The following is a 26335-nucleotide window of genomic DNA, read 5'->3' as shown; positions in this document are numbered from 1 at the left end:
AAGTTGACGAAAGATAGGAAGGCAACATAGTTGTCAGTATGGTAGACCATCATTCCCTAGCCGTCAATATTCGCATTTCCTTCTTACACTTCATACAATTTGAGAAGTTTTCACGTAGTTTTTAGTAGAGATTACACTTCTAAAATGAAATATTAAATTTACTCACACATTATTCAACTTCATTTTTAGCTCTGCAATCATTCTATATACTCCAATTTTTTATTTTACCCTGTTCATTTTAATAACTCTTTTTCCTCAAGTTCTTTCTTTTAAATTTTTCATTTTAAATTTTGCTTACGTTCATTGATCCATTTTCTTCATGTTTGTTGTCATACCTCTTACCTCTTAACAACAGCTTTCACTGGTAACTTCCTGATATTAGGCGCATGCTCAAACCTTGCAATATATTGTAAAGAATTCTGCACAACTCGTTCGGTGCAAGACTTTCTTCTAAGTATTTTTTCAACAAACAGTAATTTATTTACTGAAAACTGCTTCGTCACCAGTATTATCATATGACAGAACTATAATTTGTACATCTGCCATAACTTGCCAATTTCTCTGTCATTACCAGTTAGGAACAGCATACTACGTTTCAGACACTTCCATTTTTTTGATGTTGATCTTTAATTATGTTTATCTCATTTAAAACCTCCAACTCTACTTTAAACCTCCTGTTAGTTAAATTTGACTTTTGTGCCTATATTTTAGAATCAAAAGATATGACGTCATACGCAAAAGATTGCTTCAGTGAACTTTCGGCTTTTAACTTGACAATAAAGATAAATCAGTTTCATTTGCTACATCTGTGTCTAACCTTTGCTGTTTCTCAATACTTTCATCGCATTAATTCTGTATCAATAGAATGTGTTTTGTTTGACAAGTCTAACAACTTTAACACAGTATCAACTTCTCTTAATTTCTCAGGTTTCATATACTTTCAGTGGCGGCTCCCGAGGAAAATAACATCGGTGAAAATTACACTTTTATTGCTACAAGCTCATTGAAGAAAACTTACCTAATATCCTAATTGTTGTATATGACGATTAAGAAATAAGATAAGTTTTCCTCATTTACCTTGAAGCAATAACTTTATAAATCTATATGACTTCATCACGAGCCCCATTGCTTCCCACCAACTTTATGATTAAACGTAATAGGTGTGTATAAAAGAAAGGGATTAACTGCTTTGTGATTTGAAATTTCAGTAGGGGTACAAATTCCAAGCTCTCAAAATCAGTTTGCTATATCGTTAGGATTGAATTGCTCATCACCCCTACGAGAGGTTGAACATCGATTTTTTTGTGTTGATGTTTCAGTAACAGTTTTCAACATGATCATGTAGATTATAAGTAATGCTTTCATTAAACAATCAACGTTCTGTATTTATCTTGTGAAGAAGAAGAAGAAGAAGAAGAAGAAGAAGAAAAACATCTAGAGAAAATTCGTGCTTCTGTTAATGCAGTATGACTAGCTCGTCGAGCACTGTTGTCGATTTGAAGAGACAGTACTTATGCTTATTCCATTCAGCTGACTAAAGAGCAGTTTAAACATAAAACATTTACAGCAGGGGACACTCAATTCGGCCTTTCTGCTCTCATTTTTTCCAGGATACTTTGCGGTCGGTGACGTCACGTGGAGGTATCGCCAAGAATGTCATGAAACAGAGGATCTGCCCATACTACAAAATCGTGAAGCCATACATATCCTATGATAGGTGATTTTCTTACATATGAAAGGTTATTCCAAGTAATTTCTTCTCACTCTTATGTGTACACCCATACGTTCAGCATGTAACCATTGTATAATATAAATCTAAAGCAATGACTTTAATAAAAATAAACGACAGGCACATTACATGTCTACATATAAAGATCACAATGTTTTGAACCAACATACAGTATATAGCGGAAACGAGAGTAGCCAATCAGACATGTCAGTGCTAGGTTGTTTTTCGGTTTCATTCAGTTAATAGGATGAAGATACATATGGAAGATTCTCTATTTTATAACATCCTTGGGTATCGCGAGGTATCTTTCAAGAGAACAAGTGAACTACTGTATACACAATTACGCTAGTTGGTATACTGTTTCAAGATGGGCAAAAGTCTCTCCTCATGATGACATGGACAGGGAGCAAATCAGAACGCTAAACGTGAATTGGGGCTACCTGTTACTTTATATACCTTGATTTACATTTCCATCCTTTCTTCTAGTTTTGTTCTCCAGTTTATAAAGAAAGAGATCATATTATATGAACGCTTGCATAGCTTAACCTTAAACTAACTTCTCTGATAAGTTTCATTGAAATTTTCAGTTACATTTCTTCACCAGAGCTGATTTCCCTGACTTTTCAGATCCTGTGGATTTTTAAAGGCAGCAATGTTAACCTAGAAATTATACCCTATTTTTCTTTCTTTATTATGATTTTTCTAATAAGTGCCGCAATTATATTTTATTTCAGGATGGAAGCATATTAGTAAATAATCCTGCAGCGGTTGCAATTCACGAGGCCAAACGTCTGTGGCCCTATACTCCAATCCAGTGTGTTATATCCTGTGGAACTGGAAAAGTGCGTCCAGCGAAACTAGATCCGAAACAACTCGAAATTCGGAATATCAGTTGGAAGGCAAAATTTTTTGCAATACTTGATAGTGCTACGGACACAGAAGGTAATGTTGAACATTTCTTTCTTTCAAATAGAATGAAAGGTCAAATAGAAAGAAAGGTACCATACTAAATTTTCTTCCTCTCATTTTCAACGAACTTTAAAAGTTCGTTACTGAATTCTCTGTGTCTGTGTTTGTGATCATATGTTTCTTTGGGCGTCCGCAAACAGGCCCGTAGTTTGAAAAAGATGAACGATGACTCATCTCACCATATGAACCATAAAGAAGAGCTTGGGTGTAGTTTTTTAAGGAATTTTTTAAGAATGGGATAATGGACCAGAAGTTTGGAATAACAGAAAATCAACACCAAGAATATAATCCATATGAAATCTCGCCTTCGTCGAATACTTCATCCCTCGAAAAAGATAAGATCCAAAGGTGATTCGAAGACGAAAATGGAAAAGCCAGAACAATTGTCATACAAAGTATTTTGCTTTGATACTCGAAAACTAGGCCTATATATAAATTATTGAAATTCTGTAGAAAGAAAAACCCTACACTTTAGACCAGTGGTTCTCAACCTAATTCCTATCATGACCCCCATTTTATCACATTATCTTGCCAGTAACCTGCGGAGATCTCACCGTATCCACATATTTTTTAAAACAGTAAAATCCATTTCTTGTATATAGTGGATACAGTAACTTCCTTAAAAGCGAATGGATTAAAACCAAATTTGGTCAGTTCATTCATATTGCAAATATCGAATCCGATCCGTCATACTGTTTCAAAATGGAGTCCGTTTGAAAATTTTAAAACTTCATAAATCCCTTAATTTTGGGTCATATGATAAAAAAATAGTGATTTCTAATTTTAGTTTTAAAAAACTTGGGACAGTTGTTAAAAAAGTTATTGAGTATTTTAAATGACTTAATAATGTGCGTCACAAAGATTGAACCTGACATTCCGCACTGGTCAAATCACACCATGCTCAGGTATCTCAATTTCTTTCAATTTTAATTATATTTTAATACGCAGGTTTTGTTGCATTTGGATTTTTCTGGTATTTCAATATGCAGTTCTCATTAGTTTCATATCGTACCTCTTTCATTTAAATTGATTTTTAAACAACTCTGCACCTGTTGAAAATGTCTAGTAAACCCTATTTTTTGTTGTTCTTAACACTATATATAAAAATAAAAATATGTTTATCAGAACAAAATTCAAAATAATATTTAAAAATATTTTTCGGTATTAGATTCTAATTATATATTTATCTCTTCCGCTGATCTTCGCGACTCCCTGAAACCTCGCTACTCCCATAGGGGTTGCGATCCCCAGGTTGAGAAACCCAGCTTTAGATGTACGTGTATTAATGTTATTACTACTTACTGTTCGATAATTCTTTTTACCTTAGGACAACTAAATTAGAAGCAATGTAATTGGTTTAATGTTTTATCTTTGTAAATATTCTTTTAGTTTTATATATTAGACGCAAAAAGACTTGAGGTTCTAAGGGAACATACAGGCTATATATTTTACAGTTTATTAATAGTAATTTATTTTTCTCTTTCTTTCAGGTGTTCATATTCTGCTGAATGATCTTTTAGCACCAGAGGTATACTTCAGATTCAACCCAGCAGTTCCAGAATACGTGGCGATTGATGAAATTCGTCCCGACAAACTAGAGATGTTATACGAATCTGTCAATATGTATATGCGTAAAAATGAACATAAGTTCAAGAAAGCAAGTGACATGTTGGTTCAAGATGCAAGTTATCTAGACAAAGCTAAATATTGGATGAGAAAAACGTTTTGTGCTTGTGATATTCAACGCAAGTAATCCCTTACATAGCTATTTTACCAGCTTATCATTGCTTGTTAGATAATGATATTGCTTCATGAAGGACTAATTTTGTATAGACTTACTTGGAATACGCAGTACACGGAGATCATGTTTTATAGTGCAATTTGTATTCTTTATACGAATTGATAACTTTTAAAATTTTTTTTTTATCAACAGCATCTTATGAAAGAGTACATCCTCTTTCATCAAATATAATATCAAAATATATTTGTAAAAAAAAAAAAAAAAAATATTATTAAATAAGACAATGAAGAAATTCATAGTACTTTAGTAGTTTTGGTTCTTTACCTTTGTTATCTTTGATCCAATGGGGGCTCCACAGTTTTACAAGAGGGAAGTCATATCGGCAGTGGCGGAAAGTCCGACTTTGGGGCCTCCAGTAACTGTTCACTTTGAAAGCATTATTTCTGATGTGAGACACAAATATTGCAGGAAAAATAACAACGAATTTGTTATTACATAATCACACATCCAATATAGGTCTTACGTATAGAAATATTGAACCTAATTTTAATTACTTTACAAAAAATTCAAACTGTTCAAGAACTGAAAAACAATCAATATTGCCACCGTTGCTGAACCTACTTTTTCAATTTGAATTTCTCAATTGATTCTGTAAATATCATTTGATTACACACCCATTAACATACATATATATTAACAGTGAAATAATAATAATAATAATAATAATAATAATAATAATAATAATAATAATAATAATAATAATAATAATAATAATAATAAGCCTTGAAATTCATCTGGGTATTTTTGAGTTTTTTTTTTTTTTTTTTTTTTTTTTTTTTTTTTTTTTTTTTTTTTTTTATAAGCATATTACTGGTACAACCAAGCAGTATCACGTAACATTTTTAAATAAGATTTTGGACTGTTATTGGGAAAATTAAACACTTTCTAAAACCATCGTGAAATTCTTAAGGAAAAAAAAAATCGTACTGACTTTAATATGAGAGAATTAATGTCTAGAACCCCTGCACCAAAGGAAACACTAGATCAGAGGAAAGGGGAATAACATTTCGATAACAGCGGCCTAGAATGTAGGAATTGTTGATGTGGACCATTTTTGGCACAAAGAGAGATACGAGATCGAGTGGAACCGAATTCAACCTTAGCAGCAAGTAAACAAAATCACAAATTCAGCAGCATCATCTAAAACCGGTTTGATGGATTTGGACTAAATTTGGGGCAAGATTACACCTTCGGTGCCGAAGGATTCGTATATTATTAATTACAGACAGGACGAACACACAACTCAAGTATTGCATCAACATGCGAAAGTGGCTTTGACCAATTTGCATATGGTTATATCTTCGACCTGAGAAAGTTGTATATATTTTCAGTTTAGTATGCGGAGCATGAAGCCGAAAATTTATATTTAGTATTATTAAGCGACAACAGCTTGATTGTTTTATCTTTTCTAGTTTTAGCTTCAACTATGGAAAAGTGTAAGTGAATTGAGCTTGGCGCAGGATGACAAAATGTAATAATTATATATATATATATTTTTTAAATCAATACACTGATATCCCTATATACTCAAACGCTGAACACTTAGAGACCTACGCAATTCAACTACTAGAATAGAAAAATGGAAAAATAGAAGAGATCTTTATCTAGCAGTGAAGAGAAACCTGTTGTAAATTATGGCAATGATATCATATACAAATCATATTTTAATATTTTCATCTCAAAGAAAATTAAAAAAGAAACACATGGGCACAGGTGTTGTTTTCTTTATATATATATATATATATATATATATATATATATATATATATATATTTTCAAACTCTGGCAATTTGAAACAAAAACTAAATAACTGTGAAAAGTTGACCAGCTTTATTTTTCGTATATTTGTAATATTTCTTAACTTGTAAAATAAAGACACGATAATATTTTCATGGTGCATTGAAATTCAAATATGCATTCAATCTTGCTCATTCCTAAAACACACCAATAAATTAATTCGACCATTCATTTTCAGCACCAAGATGTAGGGCTATTGTTTAACGTAGAATCTAAAAAAACATATGCTATTACCGGAATCGTTCTTGGTATCCCATACTAAAGATACATTTGATAATCATATATCGAAGAGGAAGGTCCAAAGTATGAGTGAAGTTCCACAACTGTGTGTTTCTTTGTAAAAGTTGACATTTAATTTTTCGATATTTTGCTGTTTCTTATTTATTATTATTGTATAATTATTTATTTCAAATACAAGTATAACATTTACACATTTCTCTATGGCTTCATACGCTTGTTTTCACAGTAACATTTTTCAGGTAAATCAAGAGTTCAAGAATATTCATTTGTTTCCTAAATGCTTTCAAGAAAGTTATAAACATACGTCAGGTATTAATAAAAACGCATTAAGCAAGTATTTTTGCGACGGAAAGCAAACGTAAAGCTTGAAAAATCTACTATGCAGTTCTCGAGTCCTTGAAGCAATATGAGAAGTCTTTTTGTTGGGAGAAGCTGAACAAATCTCTCCCGCTTCTTCGTGTCTAGCGTGCGTAATCAACACAGAGTGTAGAAGCTTCATCCAATTTCTTCCTCTCTCGTCCGCCGTAAACAGGTAGAAAATGAAGATTTATTTATAGAGTCACGGTGAGAGTGTGCTTACATTGTATGTAGGGCCAGGTGTTAACAGGACTATTCTCTGATGGCAGACGGACCCTAGAAAAAGGCAAGCCAGAACACTTACAGCTTGTTTCACAGTTTTTTAGTTTCAATATTTCCATAAATGTAAACCTAGCGACAGGGTGGATTGATTTAAATCAGTCTGATTTAAATCACGATTTAAATCAAGATTTAAATCACTTGATTTTTTAAATAAAAATTGATTTAAATCGAATTCCGAAATAAATTAATTTAAGGTGAAAACAAGTAAAATCCCGTTTCTGGATTTTCGATTATGGAAGCTAATAATCATAATACAATGAGACTCAAATGTACAGTATAGTGTGAAAACAAGTGTCATGCAGAGGATAAATATGGAAAATCCCGTTTTGAACAGGCAACGGAGCAATTCTACTTTTTTCTTTTCGTTACATTGGGTTTAGGTTTTAAAATCGCCAACTATTACAACAGGGAAATCACCATCGACATTTAAGACGAAAATTCTTTTTTGTGCGAGTCTGTTTGTTTGTTCCCAGATAATAGGGCGTATTTAGAGGAGTTCAATCCACCCCCCCCCTTTTTTTTTGTTAATTTTATAACTTTAGACGAAATTTATGTATTTCATGTCGCAAGCTAGTTCTGAGTTTTTAAAAATAGGCCCCTGCCAAATATCAGTAACTTTTGTGAAAAAAAGTGTCATTTTGATAAACGGTGCTGTACTTTTTCCTTAATGCTTAACCTTTTAAATCATATCACCTATTTTTAGGTGATGGGGTAGAATCTTCATTATTCGATAAAAAAAAATACCAATAAGGCTTTTTACTTCGTTTTCTTCAAGACTGGAGGCATTTTAGAACACGTTACATATGCTTTCACGCCTTTCTGCGTTGAGGCATAGTGTGTGATGACGTCATAAATTTAAAAAAGATATTTTTTGTTATGTGTATTATTATTATTATTGGCGGATTACATTTTGCATTCAGAAGACTGAAATTTTGCACACTCGTTCAGTGCACCCCCTTAATAATTTTCAGATGTTTTTAGATCTCTGCGTGGAAACAGCGGGGTCCAGAGGGGCAAAAATGTTTTTAAAAACAGGATATCTTTAACAAAAATTAGCTTTTTCGTGATTTTCCCGCCTCAGATGGAGACATGTGAATGGTACCGTTTGAGAGGCTGTTCTATTCTGAAGAAAATGATGTACGTACTATGCTCCTAGAATAAATAGGGATGTCTCAGGAAACTGTTACCTGAGATCCTGTTTTATATGAGAATCTGGGGCATTTGGGAAATGTTTCTCGCGGGCTTACTTTTGCACTTACAAGATTGAAATTTTGCACATTTACTCAGTGCACCCCTCAGTATTTTCAAATTTGTTTCAGATCTCTGCCTTAAAACAGGAGGAGGGGACCACAGAGGTATTTTTTTTTTAAATATATTTTTTTAACAGAAATTTCCTTTTTTCGTGACTTACCCGCCCCAGATACATGATGGGGACATTTGAAGGATACCGTTTGAAAATTTGTTCTATTCTGAAGAGAATAATGTACAAATCATGATCCTAGGATAAATAGGGATGTCTGAGGAAATTTTTATATTACATCCGGGTCATCTGGGGCATTGTGGGAATGTTCTTAGCTCATTGTTAAATAGTTTCCTTACTTTTACTACTCAAGATAGAAGTTTGAAATTTTGTACACACATTTAGTACACCCCTTAGTATTTCCCAGTTTATTTTTAGATCTGTGCGTTAACACAGGGCAATCCTGAGAGAATCAATTTTAAAAAAAGTAAAAAAAAAAAATAAAATAAAATAAATAAATAAATAAATAAATAAATAAAATGCCGCTTACTCTCAAAATTTCCCGCTTCAGGGACATGATAGGGAAATGTGAATGTTACCGTTTCAAAACATGTTCTATTCTAAAGAGAGTGATGTATGTACCATGATCCTAGGATAAATAGGGATGATACTGTAGCTGCTTGGCTGAAAGTTTATAATTAACCTTTAAAAAGAGCCATAATTTAAAAGGGTTAAGAAACATTGTTTGGGATTGATATAGGTTAACGATTGGTGATCATTCAAAATTCAACCCCAGTACTTTCACTTAGATGGCATAATTAGCATTTAATACTAATTCCTGATGCTTTTTCTTCAGTTCGCGACTTGTATTATACGAGGAGAAAGATTTGATTTAAATAAAAAAAAATCGATTTAAATAAAAAAAATCAACAAAAATTATTTAAAAAAAAAAAAAATCATGATTTTTTTCCCACCCTGCCTAGCGATATACTGAGTACATTGGACGACTTGAAGAACGGTTGTACTGAGTATATTGACGGTTAGAAATGAAAAGCTTCTTCAGGGTATACTTCAGTATCAGATTCATTTTAACCGGTGGCGTGGTTATTGTATGGTTCAATTTTTAGGTTTTATCAAATCATTCGTTTCCCCGATTTTTTCGAAAACTACACATGAGGATTTAGGCTCACGCCATTTTGTTCAACTTAATGAGATTTATCGATTGGTATAAATCTCTTCTTTAGATATTTCTGTTATCCACTAAGGCTCAATAATATTGTAGAATTAATTTACCCACTGGTTATTTACCCTTATTTACCCGACCCTTGTCACTAGGATGACCATTCTAACAATAAACTATTGCCAACTGAATTCCAATGTAGCTCGAAATACGCTAATAGCCCGATTATATATCACTGTGTATTTCGAGCGGTGGTTACACAGTAACTAAAAACGTTTAATACTCACCGCAGACTAAAATATTTCACTAAGAATCTCTTTCGGAAAATATGATTTCCATCACCACCTTAGTTCGAAAAAAAAAATAATAAACGTGGAAAAGAAACATGAATGGATAGAAAAAAAGTTTAAAAAGAATTAAAAATATTAAGTGAAAGAACTTGTCAAACGGAAGTTAAAACACATGTTAAGTAACATTTGACGAGAAGTTCTTTTACTTCATACTTTTTATTTCGTTTATACATATATATATATATATATATATATATATATATATATATATATATATATATATATATATAAATTATTTACCCAACAATGTTTCTTTCCCACGTTTATTTTTTTTTTCGAACTATTGATGATGGAAATCGCATTTTCTGAAAGCGCTTCTTAGTAAAATACTTTGGTCTGCGGAGAGTATTAAGCTTTTTTACTTATATTTTCTAATAGCCCAATTATTTCCTAATGTACAGTAAGGAAAGAACTAGCCATCCTACTTCTGCTCTGCTGGTTTAATGATCCACTTCTTAGGGAAGTGGAGTAAAACTTGCCTTTGGTCAGAAATCAAACAATACCTATAACTGTGATAACTTGATAAACAGAATGACTATGTATATTCATAAGCGTAGATGATGAAGTCTAACTACAGTAAAGCCTAAAAATGATAAAATAACATAGAAATACAATACTACATACAATACACTAAATTCTTTTACTTTTAACGTATTTATTCTTGATGCTCTGACAACTCACAAACCACATCATAAATACTTGAAACCTTATTTTCAGATCACAATATGTATAGCATAAACTAACTATTCAGTCTGATACAATTCGTCATAACAATTAGTAAATATATATTTCGACACCTTTTATCTGGCAAAAAACTAAAGCCAGTCTTTGCCAATGTTGATTTATCTAAGCATTTCAATATCCAACAACGTGTACGAAAAACAATACCATAATTACACGTTACCTGAAATTTGTAATTCTCTCAGCCGCGACCAAATTCTCAAGCAAGGTGGATTTTAAATGTAGAGGCAAATTACAAAAAGAAAGCGCAGACATTAAGAAATGAAATTAAATTCTTGAATGGTTTTACGAGAGCAATTTTATCTGCAAAATCAATGGAATATTATGAGTGACCATTTAAGTGCAAATGGGACACAAAGCTATGCAGTTTTGTCACTTTATACCCCACAAAAGATATTTCAAACAAGAAAGTGTAGAAATTGAAACTTTTGTCTCACTCTGTACGTGATCATTATGTTCACATATGCTATGCGAGTGGCTAAATTCTATTAAAAGTAAGGGCGGGAGCTCATGTGGTTCGGATTCCATGTTAATCAGTAGGTCCCGTCTCATATACCTCGCTGCTGAAAGGAACGTTAAACTCAAAATCAACTCAACTCTATTAAAAGTAAGTTACAAATTTCTAAGGGAAAATAAATATATACTACTGTATATATACTTTTTCAAAGTTATTATATTCTGTCTATAAACTCAGAATACATAGTATTCAATACATATATTTTATTCACATAACGTGAATATGGTATACACGACCACAACTGCTCTTTATATAGTTTCGAAAAACCCAACAGTATTAACGTATCGAAGTCAAAACATTAGCTTTCATCATAAGGATCAGCAACACGTCGAAAGACAGCCAGAAATTTGTCTCCATTGTTTCTTGTTACTTTCTGCCCTTCCTCGCTGCTGCTGAATAGTTTGTCCACCACAGGATCGGACTTCTGAAATGTAAGCAATAACAACTGAAAAACTACTTAAAAGTAATACGACTAATTATAATATAACTTAAAATACTCTAGGACTGACCGTCCTCGTTTTATGCAGGTGGGTTTTTCCGGGATGTGTAAATTCAACAATCTGACTTGTCTCACAAGAGGAAAGCAGACTTTCGTAAATGAACTTCTGGGCACCTTTCGTGAGGTAGTAGTGCATATTTAAAGTGTTAATATTACAAACTGGGAAAGCGCAATAGCCAGAAATAGCGGAGAAAAAGCGTCTTAAAGTTTCCGACTCGCCGCATATATAATACGACGCGTAGAGTTATAAGTGACGGCATGGATGAGTGCGAAGCATCTACGACTCACGAATAAAGGGCCCTGGGTTCGATTTCCGCTCTAGTCATTTTTTTTTTTTTTTTTTTTTGCTATAAGCAATAAAGTAGCCATTTGTAACTACAAGTAAAATATCAATTTACCATATGTTTATAATGCATAAAACAATAGAAATATTTAAATCCGTTGTAAAACCTTTCAATGTTCCATGTTAACTAGGAACAAAATGTAACATACTCCGTAAATATATTGACATCACGAGTTATATCGTGGTTACCACAGTCGTTCAGTAAAAAATGTTCTTGACTGTATCTATAGACAGTGTGCGAATTACAAGGGAGATGAAGGGAAAATTCCCTTTGGTTATAGCATGCATCCAGTATTACCAAAGGGGATTTCCCCATATCCCCCTTGTAATTCGCACACTATCAACAGATATAGACACGAAGCGTCAAGAACATTTTTTACACAACGACTGTTGTAACCATAAGTTGAGTTGATTTTGAGTTTAACGTCCCTTTCAGCAGCGAGGCTATATGAGACGGGATCTACCGATTAACGGGGAATCCGAACCACATGAGCTCCCGCTGTAGTAACCATAACACAACTCGTGATATCAATATATTTACGCAATAAGTTACATTTTGTTGCTAGTTAACATGGAACATTGACAGGTTTTACAACTTATTTAAGTATTTCTATTGTTTTATGCATTATAAACATATGGTGAATTAATTACGAATGGCTATTTTATTGGTTAAAAAAGTAGACTCGATCGGGAATCGAACCCAAGACCCTTCGCACATTAATCGAAGATGCTCCTCACTCTACCACGCCGTCACTTGTTAACCTTACGCGTCGTATCATATATGCGGCGAGTCGGAAACTTTAAGACGTTTTTCTCCGCTATTTCTGGCTATTGCGCTCTCTCAGTCTGTAATATTAATACATTAAATGTGCACTACTGCCTCGCGAAAGATGGCCCCGAAGTGCACTTACCAAAGTCTGTTTTCCCCTCGTCAGACTAATCAAACACTACTCCTTAATTTTATCAGAAGAGTGCTTGATTTAATGCAATTCAATTTTTAAAATTGACTACTGCTTGTTTAAAAGGAGATAATTCAAATTTATAAATAAGGATTGGGTTACTTTAACTTCATTTTACATTAGGCAATTTCCACTGAAACAATGGCATGTAGACCTACAGGATCACTGTCGTTGCGGTTTCAATTCATCGAATCACATGAAATTCAGTTCATGTTGTACGTGTATCTTAAGTAAATTTAGGCACAAATGTGCCGGGTAGCTTTGAATTTTGTAACAACTTAAATTACTAATGTTGAAATGCTCTGACCTTTATTTCTTTTCGTTATTTGTTTGTTGAACAAGGATCCCACCCAAACTATACGATCCACGGCTTTTACGGCCCAAATTTTTTTCGATTTCACGGTCGGGAATTATAAAAATAATCTCTACTGACCACATGACAAAAATCGTCCGATGTGGGACCGATGCGTGGGTGGGACGCAAGATGTGGGCGGCGGTCGGTTCGTTGCAGTGAAATAATTAAATTTGCCCTCGTTCAACCTAACCATATCAACTATATATACAAGAAACGAGAAAACATTACAAAATTACACTTTTAAAGGTGTTTTCTTTTTTATTATTAATAGGAAATTATCTTAGCTTATCAAAGGTTTATTATTACAAGGTCCGATTTCCCAGAAATTTGAAAATTTTCTAGATTTTCAAGGTTTTGATACCGATATTCACAGTTTATTCCAGGGTTTTTTTTTTTTTTAATTTTTTATTTATGGTATACGAAATTCTCCGCTTATTCAGTGTTTTCACGTACTTTGTTGATGCGTACGTGGTTGGGTGGACATTCTGTTGAAGACTAACGTCCCTTCTCAGCAGCAAGGTTATTTGAGATGTGGATCTACAGTTTAAGCTGGAATCCAAGCCATTGTAATGCGCTCATATTTCAAAATTCTAGCAGCGGGAATCGAACTCGGAACCATGTGCACCGAAAGCGCGAGTCGTGGTCACTACACCAGCGGGAAAGACACTACTTCCTGTAGATCTAATAAAGTAGTTACTAGGTCAGTATTAGAACAGGATACTTAGTTTATTCATCAGATGATCGGTCATTTTAAAAATAAGACAGCATGAGCATAGCATTGCAGCTATATGGGAATGCAAACATTATTGTAATGATTTAAATTTGATACAGAAACGAAGTGCTCTCACAGCTTATTACTTCATCGAAACATTGGGTCTTAACACCTTATATTACAATGTAAGAATACCAAGATGATTTACAAATAGTTTCTCACTTTTTCTTCAAATAAATAAATAGAATATAAGATTAACCGGTTCTTTGTAACGTATCATATTTGCTCACGTAATTTGCGCCTTTTTAACCTATTTCTGGCCACTGAAAAATTGGAGCGCGCGGATTTTTTAAACAGAGTTTTCATTTAGTATAAGTAATTAAGAATCCAGTACTTTTGTCAGTATTGTCACTAGAAACAGGGCTGCCAGACGTTCCGGCTAAGCCAGGATTTAAGTTTGATACTTCATCAAGGAGCATAGGGTGTCTCGGTTTTTTAGTCTAGAAATATAAGAGCCCTAAACAGGACTAATCTTGAATTATCAATAAAAATTTATTTCAACACTCATTCTGTTATTAATGTCAGAATTAGCTTAGATGAAGCAACTACCAATCCTATAGAGAGTGGTCGAATTGGAAATAAGCACTGCTATGCTCTATACACAGACATGTATACATATATAAGCGTTTTTATAACCTCTTAAACAATAATCTTATCATATTCTCTCTTTCATCACTACAAATGCACAATAGAAATATTGTGCATTTAAGGGAGGAGAATTTCAGGGTGGTGACAGGGTAACTGTTGGTATCAGAGTTACAATAAAATGTAAGAGGGGAAACCTTCTCCAAATGTAATGTTTTCAATCTAAAGTGAAGAAAGTTTTTAAATCGGACGAGCCCTTTGGACTGTACACTATTTATGCGTCCAATGTTAAATGAAAATGCAACGTTTGGATTTACCTGGGGCTGGGGGAGGAGAGGACAGGACAGGACAGGATGGGACGTGGACAAATTTGGTAATAAGAGTATGGTGAATGGGAACATGTTTGAAATGGGGGCTAGCCATCGACACGTTAGTATAACACACAGTAACTTCATTCACTTGGAACCAGGTAAATGGCAAGCTTTCATTTTTAACATTAGGCGCATAAAGACTGTACAGCCCAAACGGCTCGTCCGATTAAAAAAAAAAAAAAAAAAAAAAAAAAAAAATCCTTAACTTTAGACTGAAAACGTCATATTTGGAGACAGTTTCCCCTCTTAAATTTTGTTGTTCTGATAATAGTTACTCTATGTCAAGGGACTTTTGAGACACCTTGTATATACGCGCTACAGATTATACACTTGTGTTTACTTGAAAAACGTTATCATATGTCCACTGGAAAGAATCTCTTCAAGAAATTTCGCTTTGGAAAACAAGTGGCTATATCGTTAGCAACTTGTTGGACTGTTAATTCTAAAGTATTCAAAACCAGATTGGTATACTTACTACATATATAAATTCAGATTATATAACGTAGTTAACACTGATTATCTTTTTCTCCCATATTTATGACAATCCTACTAGTCCGTATTCTATTTACATTTTTTTAAATTAAATATATCACTGCATATTCTACTTTCTACAAAATCGTAAGCTGACTCGAATATCCTTGCTGCTCCACAGTACTCTAAAAAAAATTTTAATCCCATACACTTTATCCACACCAAAAATATTTCCTTATCTCTGTCTTGATAATGCTAGCGGTGAATATTCGACTTTTGGTATGATTTTTTGAACAATCCATAATATTTTGAAGAGCAAGAAGAGTATTGTTTGAGTTTATTGATAGGCTTGTCGAATGAACAATACTATTCGCTTACAATATTGTTCATTAATAACCAGTTTAAATTAACAACGAAGCAAAAACAATAAAATTAAACAGAAAGCACTAGTGGTGTTGTCCGAATGAGTGGTACAAATATATTTGTATATTTTAAAGATTGTTCTAATCACATTACACAAGTTTTTTTTTGAAAGAAATTCAAGCTTTACTCAATGTATGCATTAGTGGGCAATAGGGTGGGTCGTTTTGCCACTTTTTCTTCGGAACGAAATGTAATACCTGGCAAAAGTGGCCAATCCACATGGACATTTCAGGTATAGATTTTTTTTTCAAATCAGATAATATCTTCTGTGAGAACTATTGCATCAAAGTTTCAAAATTTCACTGAAAATTGCAAAAAATACCAATTTTTTTTTTTTTTTAATGTTATGTTATGTTATGTTAAAGTAAACATACATGCCAGATGCTATGAAAACTGACATTCCAGTCTCAAAATGCCAGTTATATGCGCTTGGGGGGTGTAGGGGTGCCTCCTGTGGGGCCGGAAAAGAGGGTAAATTCAGTGCAATTAAGCGTTTCTACAGCTTTTTTCGTCCTTGCCTTTTCCTTCGGGACCTGCTGGACCAATTATTATGAATCATTATTAATATGAAGATGAACGTGACAATTTTTTTTTGGATAGCATCGTCACTGGAGATGATACGTGGTGTTATCACTACGAGCCGGAATCCAAAAGACAGTCCATAGATTACCCATTTCTATAAGTGCTTCATGCAGGCTCTGGTTAATCGTTGGAAAAAGTGCATAACAAATGGTGAGAACTATGTCGAAAAATGAGTCTGTAGCTGACAGATTGCTCTGTTTAGCTGTGCTGTTGTTAGTTATGTATCTCCATTAGTTTCCATAAAAAAGGATGCATTACTTTGGGAACGACTTTCGTAGATTTGACTGAAACTGTTATGATTGCTCAGAGATACAATGTAAGCAAGAGGGCTGCGGCACATATAACATCAACTGTGCTTCAGGCAGCTTCAAAGGTTGGAATTATAACTTCTCAAAAATCTAGCGACATAACATCTGCTTTAATTGTAGACAGGAACAAAATAAGGCGTGCGAAACTTAAACTTGCTCGGAATTTAAAAGAAAGTTCTAGAAATGATGATCCCATTAAAATCCTATACTTTGATAATAGAAGGGATGACACTAAAATACACACAGACATCGTTAGAGAAGAACACTTATCACTTGTGGGTGAACGTAACTCTCAATACGTTGGTCACGTGACACCATCCTCTGGCTCTGCACATAACGAGACCACAGCTATTTTCGAATACATCATGAACCAACTCAGAGTTGGGCTTTGATAAAGTTGAGGCTCTTGGGTGTGATGGAACATACACTAACACTGCTTGGAATGGAGTTGTTCTTCGAAAATTAGAGAAACTAACAAGGAAACATATGCAATGGGCTATTTGTCTCTTGCATTTTAATGAACTGCTGTTCCGAGCTCTCTTCACGCATATTCACGGCGCTTATTCAAGCCCCTATTCTTACACACGTCTCATAGTTTCAAAACTATCTAACTGTGAAAAGCTTTCAGTGTTGCTATTCAAACCAATAAAATATGACTTACCTCATCACATTCCAGAAGAGCACAGAAAACTCAGTAAGGACCTGAGATGCTTGTTCCAGATATCTCAAGCCATTGACTCCAGAGCATGCCCGGAAGAGCTTGTTTCTATATTCCCTGTCAAACTAAACAAAGCTAGCTGGTTGACTAGTGCAAAAAGAATTTTAACATTGTATATTGCAACAAAAAACCTACCAAGAAATTAATAGAAATTGCAACATTCCTACTTAGAGTCTGTGGTTATGCAATGCCGTATCAGAACATAGTCTTCCATTGCTGATGGTCCTCTCACGTCTTTGAGGCCATTCAAGGTCTAGATACTTACCAAGGGAATACCAGGCTGTAATCCGTTCATCCATTCAGACGAATGCATTCTTTGCACTCCCAGAAAATTTCTTCTCGCTATGATGACTGATGGTCTACTTGCTGTCCGACAAGATGCATTACATAAGATTCTTAGAGCTCGATAACACGAAGTAGGGAATCTCCATAACTCCATTAGATATAACAACATTCCCAGACTGAATTTTGAGGCAAATGATTACACCGCAATGATCTTTTGGCAACACTGATGTTTTAATAACTGTTCTACCAGTAAGTTCTATGAACGGTACCAAACAAATAGCTCATGGTCAAACTTTCACTTCCTGACAACACTGTGTCAGAATGGTCCTTCACCGTCCATCCGTGCCACACGTGCCAGTAGAACGGGTAGTGAAATTAGTCACTGAAGCAGCCTCCCGAGTATCTGGCAGTGATGCTAGAGACGGGATGATCAGGTCAACCTTACTTTCTAGGCAAGCTGCGTCTAAATTTCAATCGAAGTCCCAATTTGTGACATTTTTTCCTGACAGTGACTAATCGGATCAGTTCATCCGGCCCAACATATGGTTGGTTGATTGGATAGGCCTAGCGGAGGAGCCCTAGGTGCAGCCACCTCTACATGGTGGGCTCTGGGTCACTTGGCCAGGCTATATTACCAGGTGAGCGAGGAACTGCACAACCGCTTAACTGTACTGAATTTGCCCCCCTTTTCTGGCCCCAGAGGAGGCACCCCTATACCCCCCAAGGGCATATAACTGGCATTTTTATAATTCAATATCAGTTTTCATAGGAACTGACATGTATTTAACCAAAAATATTTTACATTAACATAACTAAAATTAATGAACAACTTTGGTATTTTTTGTAATTTTCAGGTAAATTTTGAAACTTTGAGGCAATAGTTCTCACAGAAGATATTATCTGATTTTAAAAAAAAAATCTATACTTGAAATGTCCATGTGGATTGGCCACTTTTGCCAGGTATTACATTTCATTCCGAGAAAAAAGTGGTAAAACGCTGCACCCTAGTGGGCAACAATGGTTACATTAAATTGCATTTGCCTTAGAAGTTAAATTTTTCTTATAAGTTAGTACGTGCAACCAGGGCCTAGAGTTGAACGGCATTCACCAGGTTATGGCATATGCTGATGATGTAAATTTAATAGGGGATGATAGGAGAACAGTAGAAATAAATGCAGAGATCTTATTAAACGCTTGCAGGGACATGGGTTTAGAAGTAAATGCAGAGAAAACTAAATACATGGAAGTGCGTCGGGACCGTAATACGGCAAATTGTGGAGGCGTTAAAATATTAAATAATGCTTTTGATAAAGTGGATACTTTCAAATATTTAGGATCAATATTAACAGAGGAAAATCATATTCACGAAGAAATTAAATGCCGACTAAAAGCAGGGAATTCAAAATCTCAAAGATTCAAAATCTCTATTCGGTTCAAAATCTCTTGTCGTCGCGAATTCTGAAGAGGAATTTGAAGCTTAAAATATATAAAACGATAATCATGCCTGTTGTTCTGTATGGTTGCGAAACATGGTCGCTTACTCTGAGGGAAGAACATAGACTGAAAGTATTTGAGAACAGGATTCTGAGAAGAATATTCGGACCCAAGAGGAACGAGAATGGGGAATGGCGGAAGCTTCATAACGAGGAACTACATAGTTTATACGGTTTACCCAACATTGTTAGGGTCGTCAAGTCTAGGAGGCTTAGGTGGGCAGGTCATGTAGCTAGAATGGAAGAAAGTAGAAACGCTTTCAAAGTCTTGACTGGTAGACCCATAGGAAAACGACCATTAGGAAGACCTAGGCGCAGATGGGAGGATAATATTAAGATGGATCTCGCAGAGATAGGAATACAAAGTAGAAACTGGATGCAATTAGCTATGGATAGAAGTCAGTGGAGAGCTTTTGTGAACGCGGCACTGAACCTCCGGGTTCCATAGGCCATAGAGTTAGTTAGTTAGTTAGTTAGTACGTACAAAGGCCCACAAAAAGTTGCACATGCCGAGATGGTATTTATCGTTCTTTTTTATTAGGTTCTATTGTTTATTGAGTGCACAGATGAAGGTTCCAGATAATATGACAACCGGATAAATATAAGAGTTTTGAACTTTCATTTAATATAACTTTCTTATTTAATACAAGTTCTGTTTTGGACAGTTTATATATAGTCTGACCTGACTTTTTATACTGTATGAATCATTTGGAGCATATCCGGTACCAAAATGACTATAATTTTCGGATAATTTACTCTGGGACAATTTACCATTTAATACAAGAAGATTCAGACTTATGTTCGTTTGGTTGCAGCTTATGCTGTAACTAATGGACACTATCTAATGCAGTTTAATATTTAATACACTTTCTATCTCTATAATAAACTTGGTTCTGTAGTCGACCTAGCCAAATGTTGCGACTTTAACATTATAACCCACCAATATTTGAGGAGAAGAAAAACAAATAAATTTATGTTCTGAAGATGTAAGTTACTGTGTGGAGATTTGTACTTCTCTAGATGGATTTAAGTACAAGTCCTCTTATTGATTATTAAAGAAATACATTATAATAAAAAAAAGAAAGAGGAGGATTATTCGCACATTATTTCTACAGTTAAGTATAAAGTTGAGACCCCATTATACCGGTGTTAATCCTGCTACCTTTTACAGTGTCAAATGCTAACACGATTCTCTGTTAACTTAATTACTTACACTTAAGATCTAGTTTTCCAGGTTCAGATTATTGGTTTTACCCTATAGCTGATCTCTGATTACGTACCAAAAAGTCCTTTCGAGAGCTGAATGATTTTTTTCAGCTTTTACCAGTATATACATCTTATCTATTGAAAACTAAAAAAAATATATGAATTCACTTGAAATTGATAACAGTCGTCATGAAACTTGAAAGCAATATTGAAATCTTACCACTTCTTCCTCCGATAAGCGAATGAACAGAGGGTGTTCCTCGAAGTGTTTGACCATCCATTCGTGTAAATCTTTTACATCTGTTACAGTGTAAACAATGCCCTGAAACAAGACAAACCAAGGTTTTAACCTTTTAACCATCACTTTGTATCACGGTTACATAAAGAACTACGGAACACTTACGTATATTGTTCCCCTCCCTATGTAGTGATATTCCCAGTGGGAGAGCTTGGAAATATTTGAACGTATTATGGTGATTCGGATTCACCTTACACTATAGATCCACGTCTTGCTTAGCCTCGGTGCTGAAAGGGAGGCTAAATTCCAATCCAACCAACTTATTTATATCTTTAACTCTCACTTTCATGTTTCCTGACAACAGATATTTATAAATGATCATCTACGATATATGTCAAAGATTAATTAGCCTTCTCCAATTTTACGTTTCTATGTATTCTTATATATTTTATTCCTTCAGCATCCTTCGGAGTATGTACCTTCTAACAAACTTACTTAAAAACTTAAATAAACTTGAAAGAAAATTAACGTGAAGGAATCTATACAACAGACTTCGAATTCGATCAATCCAACTAGTTAGCTTATAAATACAAGTTATTATTTTTAGGTGCATCTAAATATATAACAGCTTTCCACACACAACAAAAGCACCCTATTATGTAGAAACCAATTAATTAAACTAGTTTGTATTATCGTTGATATATGTATGTCCACACTTTTAAAACTATCAAGAACTATGTGATGCACTAGATTTTCATACTGCCATATTATTTCCTATGTTTGAAGTTACTGGAACAGAATTATCTGTCTGTCTTTCTCAAAAAGATTCCACAAATCTAAATTTCCGAAGGCCATAACTCTTAAATGAAACTCGCAACAAGCCCATTCAGTTCGGACTTTACTGTAACTTTACGTGTATTATCAAAAATGAAATGAAATCTTTCAGTTTTACGTCCCATGATTATGCCAGCTGGGCTAAAGGTGACGGCGATGATGAGAAATGAATGGAAGGACATAATGAATAAAGTGGGAGGGAACGGGAGAACTCTGAGAAAACCCACGCACACACATTTGTCCACAACAAAGTTCACTTGGCGTGAGTTTGGATCGAACCAGGGACCCTATGCACCAGAGGTGAACGCTGACCACCGCGGTCCCTACGTGCATTATCATTCAACACATTGTATTGTACCGTATCTATTGTGCACATTTCTTGTACTTTACAAGTTTATTATTAATGTAAAGAGAAAGTGTCGTTTTTGTGTAAGTAGGCTTTTAAATGTAATGAAGTTTTGCAAGAAATATGCGCAACTCTGAAAACATTAATTGAAAAATATTTAAAATTGAAGTATAAGAGTTTATTATAATTTTATTTTATTATATCAAATGAACTAGCGTGTTTACTTTGACCTTAATAGTTGGCGTGTTTATGAGTTTATTATTGTTAGACACAAACGACATTTTATTTGAGGAATAAAAAATCCAAGTCGACGAGATCTGTCGATTGATATATGTCGCATCTTTGCACGCAACGTTTTCCACTGTACACTAATATTATTGTGCAATTTGTGTTTGATATTAGCTGAAAGGCTTGTTCTTTGCACGGGAAGAATAGATTTGTGGATGGTATTTGAACCCTCTTTCCCTCCTTAGGATACACATTTCAATGAAATATAATAAAATCTCATAAGATATTAAATTTTTGGCATACATTCTGAATCCCATTTAATCACAGTGGAAATGATAAAAACCCAGCTCAGAGTTGGTACTTACCATGTTTTAAGATTCATTTCGAATGGATAAGCCCTTTTCGTGTAATGTGATAGTAAACAGTATACAACGTTAGTTTTAATGTGACAAAAAAATACAGAGAATGCTCCCTCCCTTACAACGGGAAATTTAAAAAGTACTGGGACACCTGCCCGATTATTTGTAATGAAGAGTTTATTTACCGATGTCATGTTCCTAGCTTGAAAGACTCATGAGAAAATACATTTTCGCATATATTTTGAGTCCCTTAGAATATGACTCAAATCAAATTCATATGATAAAAACAGCTTTTGTTAAGTACTAGCCATGTTACAAAACTAATTTCAAACTATTCAGCCGTTGTCACGTGATGCGATCACAAACAACAGACAACGTTATTTTCAATGTGGCGAAAAAATATACAACAGACAATGTCATTTTCAATGTGGCGAAAGAATTTACACAGAAAACATCATTTTCAATATAGCGAAAAATATTCAACAGAGAACGTCATTTTCAATGTGTCGAAAAAATATATAAAAATAATTAACTAAATCATATTCCATTATTTGTACTTCTTTCTTCCCAATATTTTAAAACGACCTAAGCCTGTGTAACTCTGATGAAAAATCCCCGAGCGACGCATTTGAAATATTGAAAAGAAACATAAATTATATATTGGAAGGAACATTATTTAGGTGAGTGATTGATTAATTATTACAATGTGTTCTATACGTTCAATGAATAATCATATAAAATGTACTCTTTAAAACGAGGAATTTCAAAAAGGCTGGGTAAAGTCTCCATTTATTTTTAATGAAAAGTTTATATACCGAGTTTCTAACTTGATGCGCTCATGAGATATTCAATTTTTCGCATAAATTATGATCCTCTTCCGCGTAAGATACATATTTTAACCAGGGTGGATTGATTTAAATCCGTCTGATTTAAATCACGATTTAAATCAAGATTTAAATCACTTGATTTTTTTAATAAAAATCGTTGATTTAAATCGAATTCCTAAATAAATTAATTTAAAATGAAGATAAGTAAAATCCCGTTTCTGTTCTGTTATTTCGATTATGGAAGTTAATAATCATAATACAATGAGACTCAAATGACAAGTATAGTATGAAAACAAGTGTCATGCAGAGGATGATTAGGGAAAATCCCGTTTTGAACAGGTAACGGAGCAATCCTTGTTTCTTCTTTTCGTAACATTGAATTTGGGTTTTAAAATCGTTAACTATTCCAACGGGGAAATCACCATTGACATTTAAGACGAAAATTCTTTTTTGTGCGTGTCTGTTTGTTTGTCCTCAGATAATAGGGCGTATTTAGAGGGGTCCTATCCCCTCTCCAATTTTTTTGTTAATTTTATGACTTTAGGCGAAATTTATGTATTTCATGCCGCAAGCTGGTTCTGAGTTTTTAAAAATAGGCCCCTGCCAAAAACGTTGCTGTACTTTTTCCTTAATGCTTGACGTTTTAAATTATATCACCTATTTATAGGTGATATGGTAGAATCTTCATTATTCAATTTAAAAAGTACCAATAAGGCATTTTACTTCGTTTTCTGTAAGGCTGGAGGCATTTTAGAACACGTTACATATGCTTTCACGCAGGGTTGGCTGGTTTAAACCATGCAAAAAACGAAAATTGTTTGTAAAAGTGTAAGTTTTCGTAAAATCTTCAACACACACATTAGTGGGTTATCGCATGTCACTCCCGCATATTATTCCTATTATATTCAAATTTAAATTCCCCATTCATTACTCAAAGAAATTAGCCCTATACTACAAAAGCAACTTTTTTGTAAGGTTATGAATGTTTCTTTTGTGATTTTTTTAATAGTTTGTTATTATTGTTATGCAATTGCAATCAAAGGAAAATTCTAAATATTGTATCGTTTTAGTAATGTTTACTATTGATAATATACATCAAAATATCGTACTTTGGGGAAGGGGGTCATACAAATCCCCCGAGAGGCATTTACTGAAATCAGAAATATCTTTGGTATCTATTTATGTATAAATGGGTCAGAGCCAAAGTCGACTCAAATAATTCTTATCAGGGTGGATTGATTTAAATCAGTCTGATTTAAATCAAGATTTAAATCACTTGATTTTTTAAATAAAAATCGTTGATTTAAATCAAATTCCGAAATAAAATAATTTAAAATGAAAATAAGTAAAAATTCCGTTTCTGTTCTGTTATTTCGGTTACAGAAGTTAATAATCATAATACAATGAGACTCAAATGTACAGTATGTACACCATAGTTTGAAAACAAGTGTCATGCACAAGATGATTAGGGAAAATCCGGTTTTGAACGGGTAACGGAGCAATGCTGCTTTCTTCTCTTCGTAACAATGAGTTTGGGTTTTTAAATCGTTAACTATTCCAATGGGGAAATCACCATCGACATTTAAGACGGAAATTCCTTCGCGTGCGCGTCTGCTTGTTTGTTCCCAGATAATAGGGCGTATTTAGAGGGGTCCTATCCACTCTCCGATTTTTTTTTATATGAGATTTATAACTTTAGACGAAATTTATGCATTTCGTGCCTTAAGCTATTTCCATTTTTTTAAAAATATGCCCCCTACCAAACTAACTTCATATCAGTAACTTTTGTGAAAAAAGTGACATTTTGATAAACGTTGCTATACTTTTTCCTTAATGCTTAATATTTAAATTATATTACCTATCTTTATTCTATTAAAAATCGAATCTTCATTACTCGATTAAAAAAGTACCAATAAACCTTTTTACTTCGTTTTATTTTTTTTTTTTTTTCAAAATTGAAGGCATTGTAGAACATGTTACATATGCTTTCACTTCTTTCTGCGTCGAGACATAGTGTGAGTTGACATCATAAATTTAAAAAGATATTTTTTGTTATGCCTATTATTCTTATTTTTTGGCGGGTTTACATTTTGCATTCAAAAAACTGAAATTTTGCACAGTCGTTCAGTGCACCCCTTAGTATTTTTCAGATGTTTTCAGATCTCTGCTTGAAAACAGGGGGGTCTAGAGGGGAAAATGTTAAAAAAAAAAAATTAACAAAATAGCTTTCTCCGGTATTCAGATGGAGTCATATGAATGGTACGTTTGAAAGGCTGTTCTATTCTGAAGAGAAGGACGTACGAACCATGATCCTAGGATAAATAGGGATGTTTCAGGAAACTGTTACCTGAGATCCTGTTTTATACGGGAATCTAGGGTATTTGGGGGATATTATTTTTCGCGGGCTTACTTTTGCACCTAGAAGATTGAAATTTTGCACATTTATTCAATGTACCCCTTAGTATTTTTCAGTTTTTCAGATCTCTACCTTAAAACAGAGGGTTGGTCCAGAGGGGTAAAAGTAAAAAAGGATATTTTTAACAGAAAATCTCTTTTTCGTGATTTTTCCGCCCCAGATACACGATGGAGACATTTGAATGGTACGATTGAAAATCTTTTATATTACAAATCACGACCCTAGGATAAATAGAGATGTCTGGGGAAATTTTTTTTATTACATGCGGGTTATCTGGGGCATTGTGGGGATGTTCTTAGCTCATTGTTAAATATTTTCCCCGCCCTTACTATTCAAAATAGCTTGGAATTTTATACACACATTTAGTACACCCCTTAGTATTTCCTAGTTGATTTTGAGATATGTGCGTTAACACAAGGGAGTCCAGAGGGGGTCAAAATTTGAAAAAAAAAATCAGAAAGATTCCATTTTCTCTCAAAATTTCCCGCTTCAGGGACATGATAGGTAAATGTGA

At 34.0% G+C, this 26335-nt stretch overlaps 2 protein-coding genes across 3 annotated transcripts in view; one reads left to right on the top strand and one right to left on the bottom strand.

The window, feature by feature from the left end:
• LOC145673205 (calcium-independent phospholipase A2-gamma-like) overlaps positions 1–4740 on the top strand; it is a 92071-nt gene extending 87331 nt beyond the window's left edge. For both annotated transcript variants that reach the window (XM_081742681.1, XM_081742684.1), the window contains exons 8-9: positions 2464–2671; positions 4189–4740. In XM_081742681.1, coding sequence (XP_081598807.1) covers positions 2464–2671; positions 4189–4451 — 471 coding nt within the window. In that variant the 3' untranslated portion in view covers positions 4452–4740. The remainder of the gene's footprint in view (positions 1–2463; positions 2672–4188) is intronic.
• Positions 4741–11341: 6601 nt separating this feature from the next.
• LOC145673203 (tRNA (guanine-N(7)-)-methyltransferase) overlaps positions 11342–26335 on the bottom strand; it is a 35505-nt gene continuing 20511 nt past the window's right edge. Inside the window, exons 5-6 of the mRNA XM_081742679.1 lie at positions 20794–20895; positions 11342–11627 (exon numbers count right to left, since the gene is read on the bottom strand). Of these exons, the coding sequence (XP_081598805.1) occupies positions 11502–11627; positions 20794–20895 (228 nt within the window). The 3' untranslated portion in view covers positions 11342–11501. The remainder of the gene's footprint in view (positions 11628–20793; positions 20896–26335) is intronic.

This window comes from Thermobia domestica, chromosome 16, assembly GCF_964235325.1.
Source record: "Thermobia domestica chromosome 16, izTheDome1.hap1.1, whole genome shotgun sequence".
Lineage (NCBI taxonomy): Eukaryota > Metazoa > Arthropoda > Insecta > Zygentoma > Lepismatidae > Thermobia > Thermobia domestica.
Note: the sequence above shows the minus strand (reverse complement) of the source record. Positions and strands in the feature narration are given on the sequence as shown.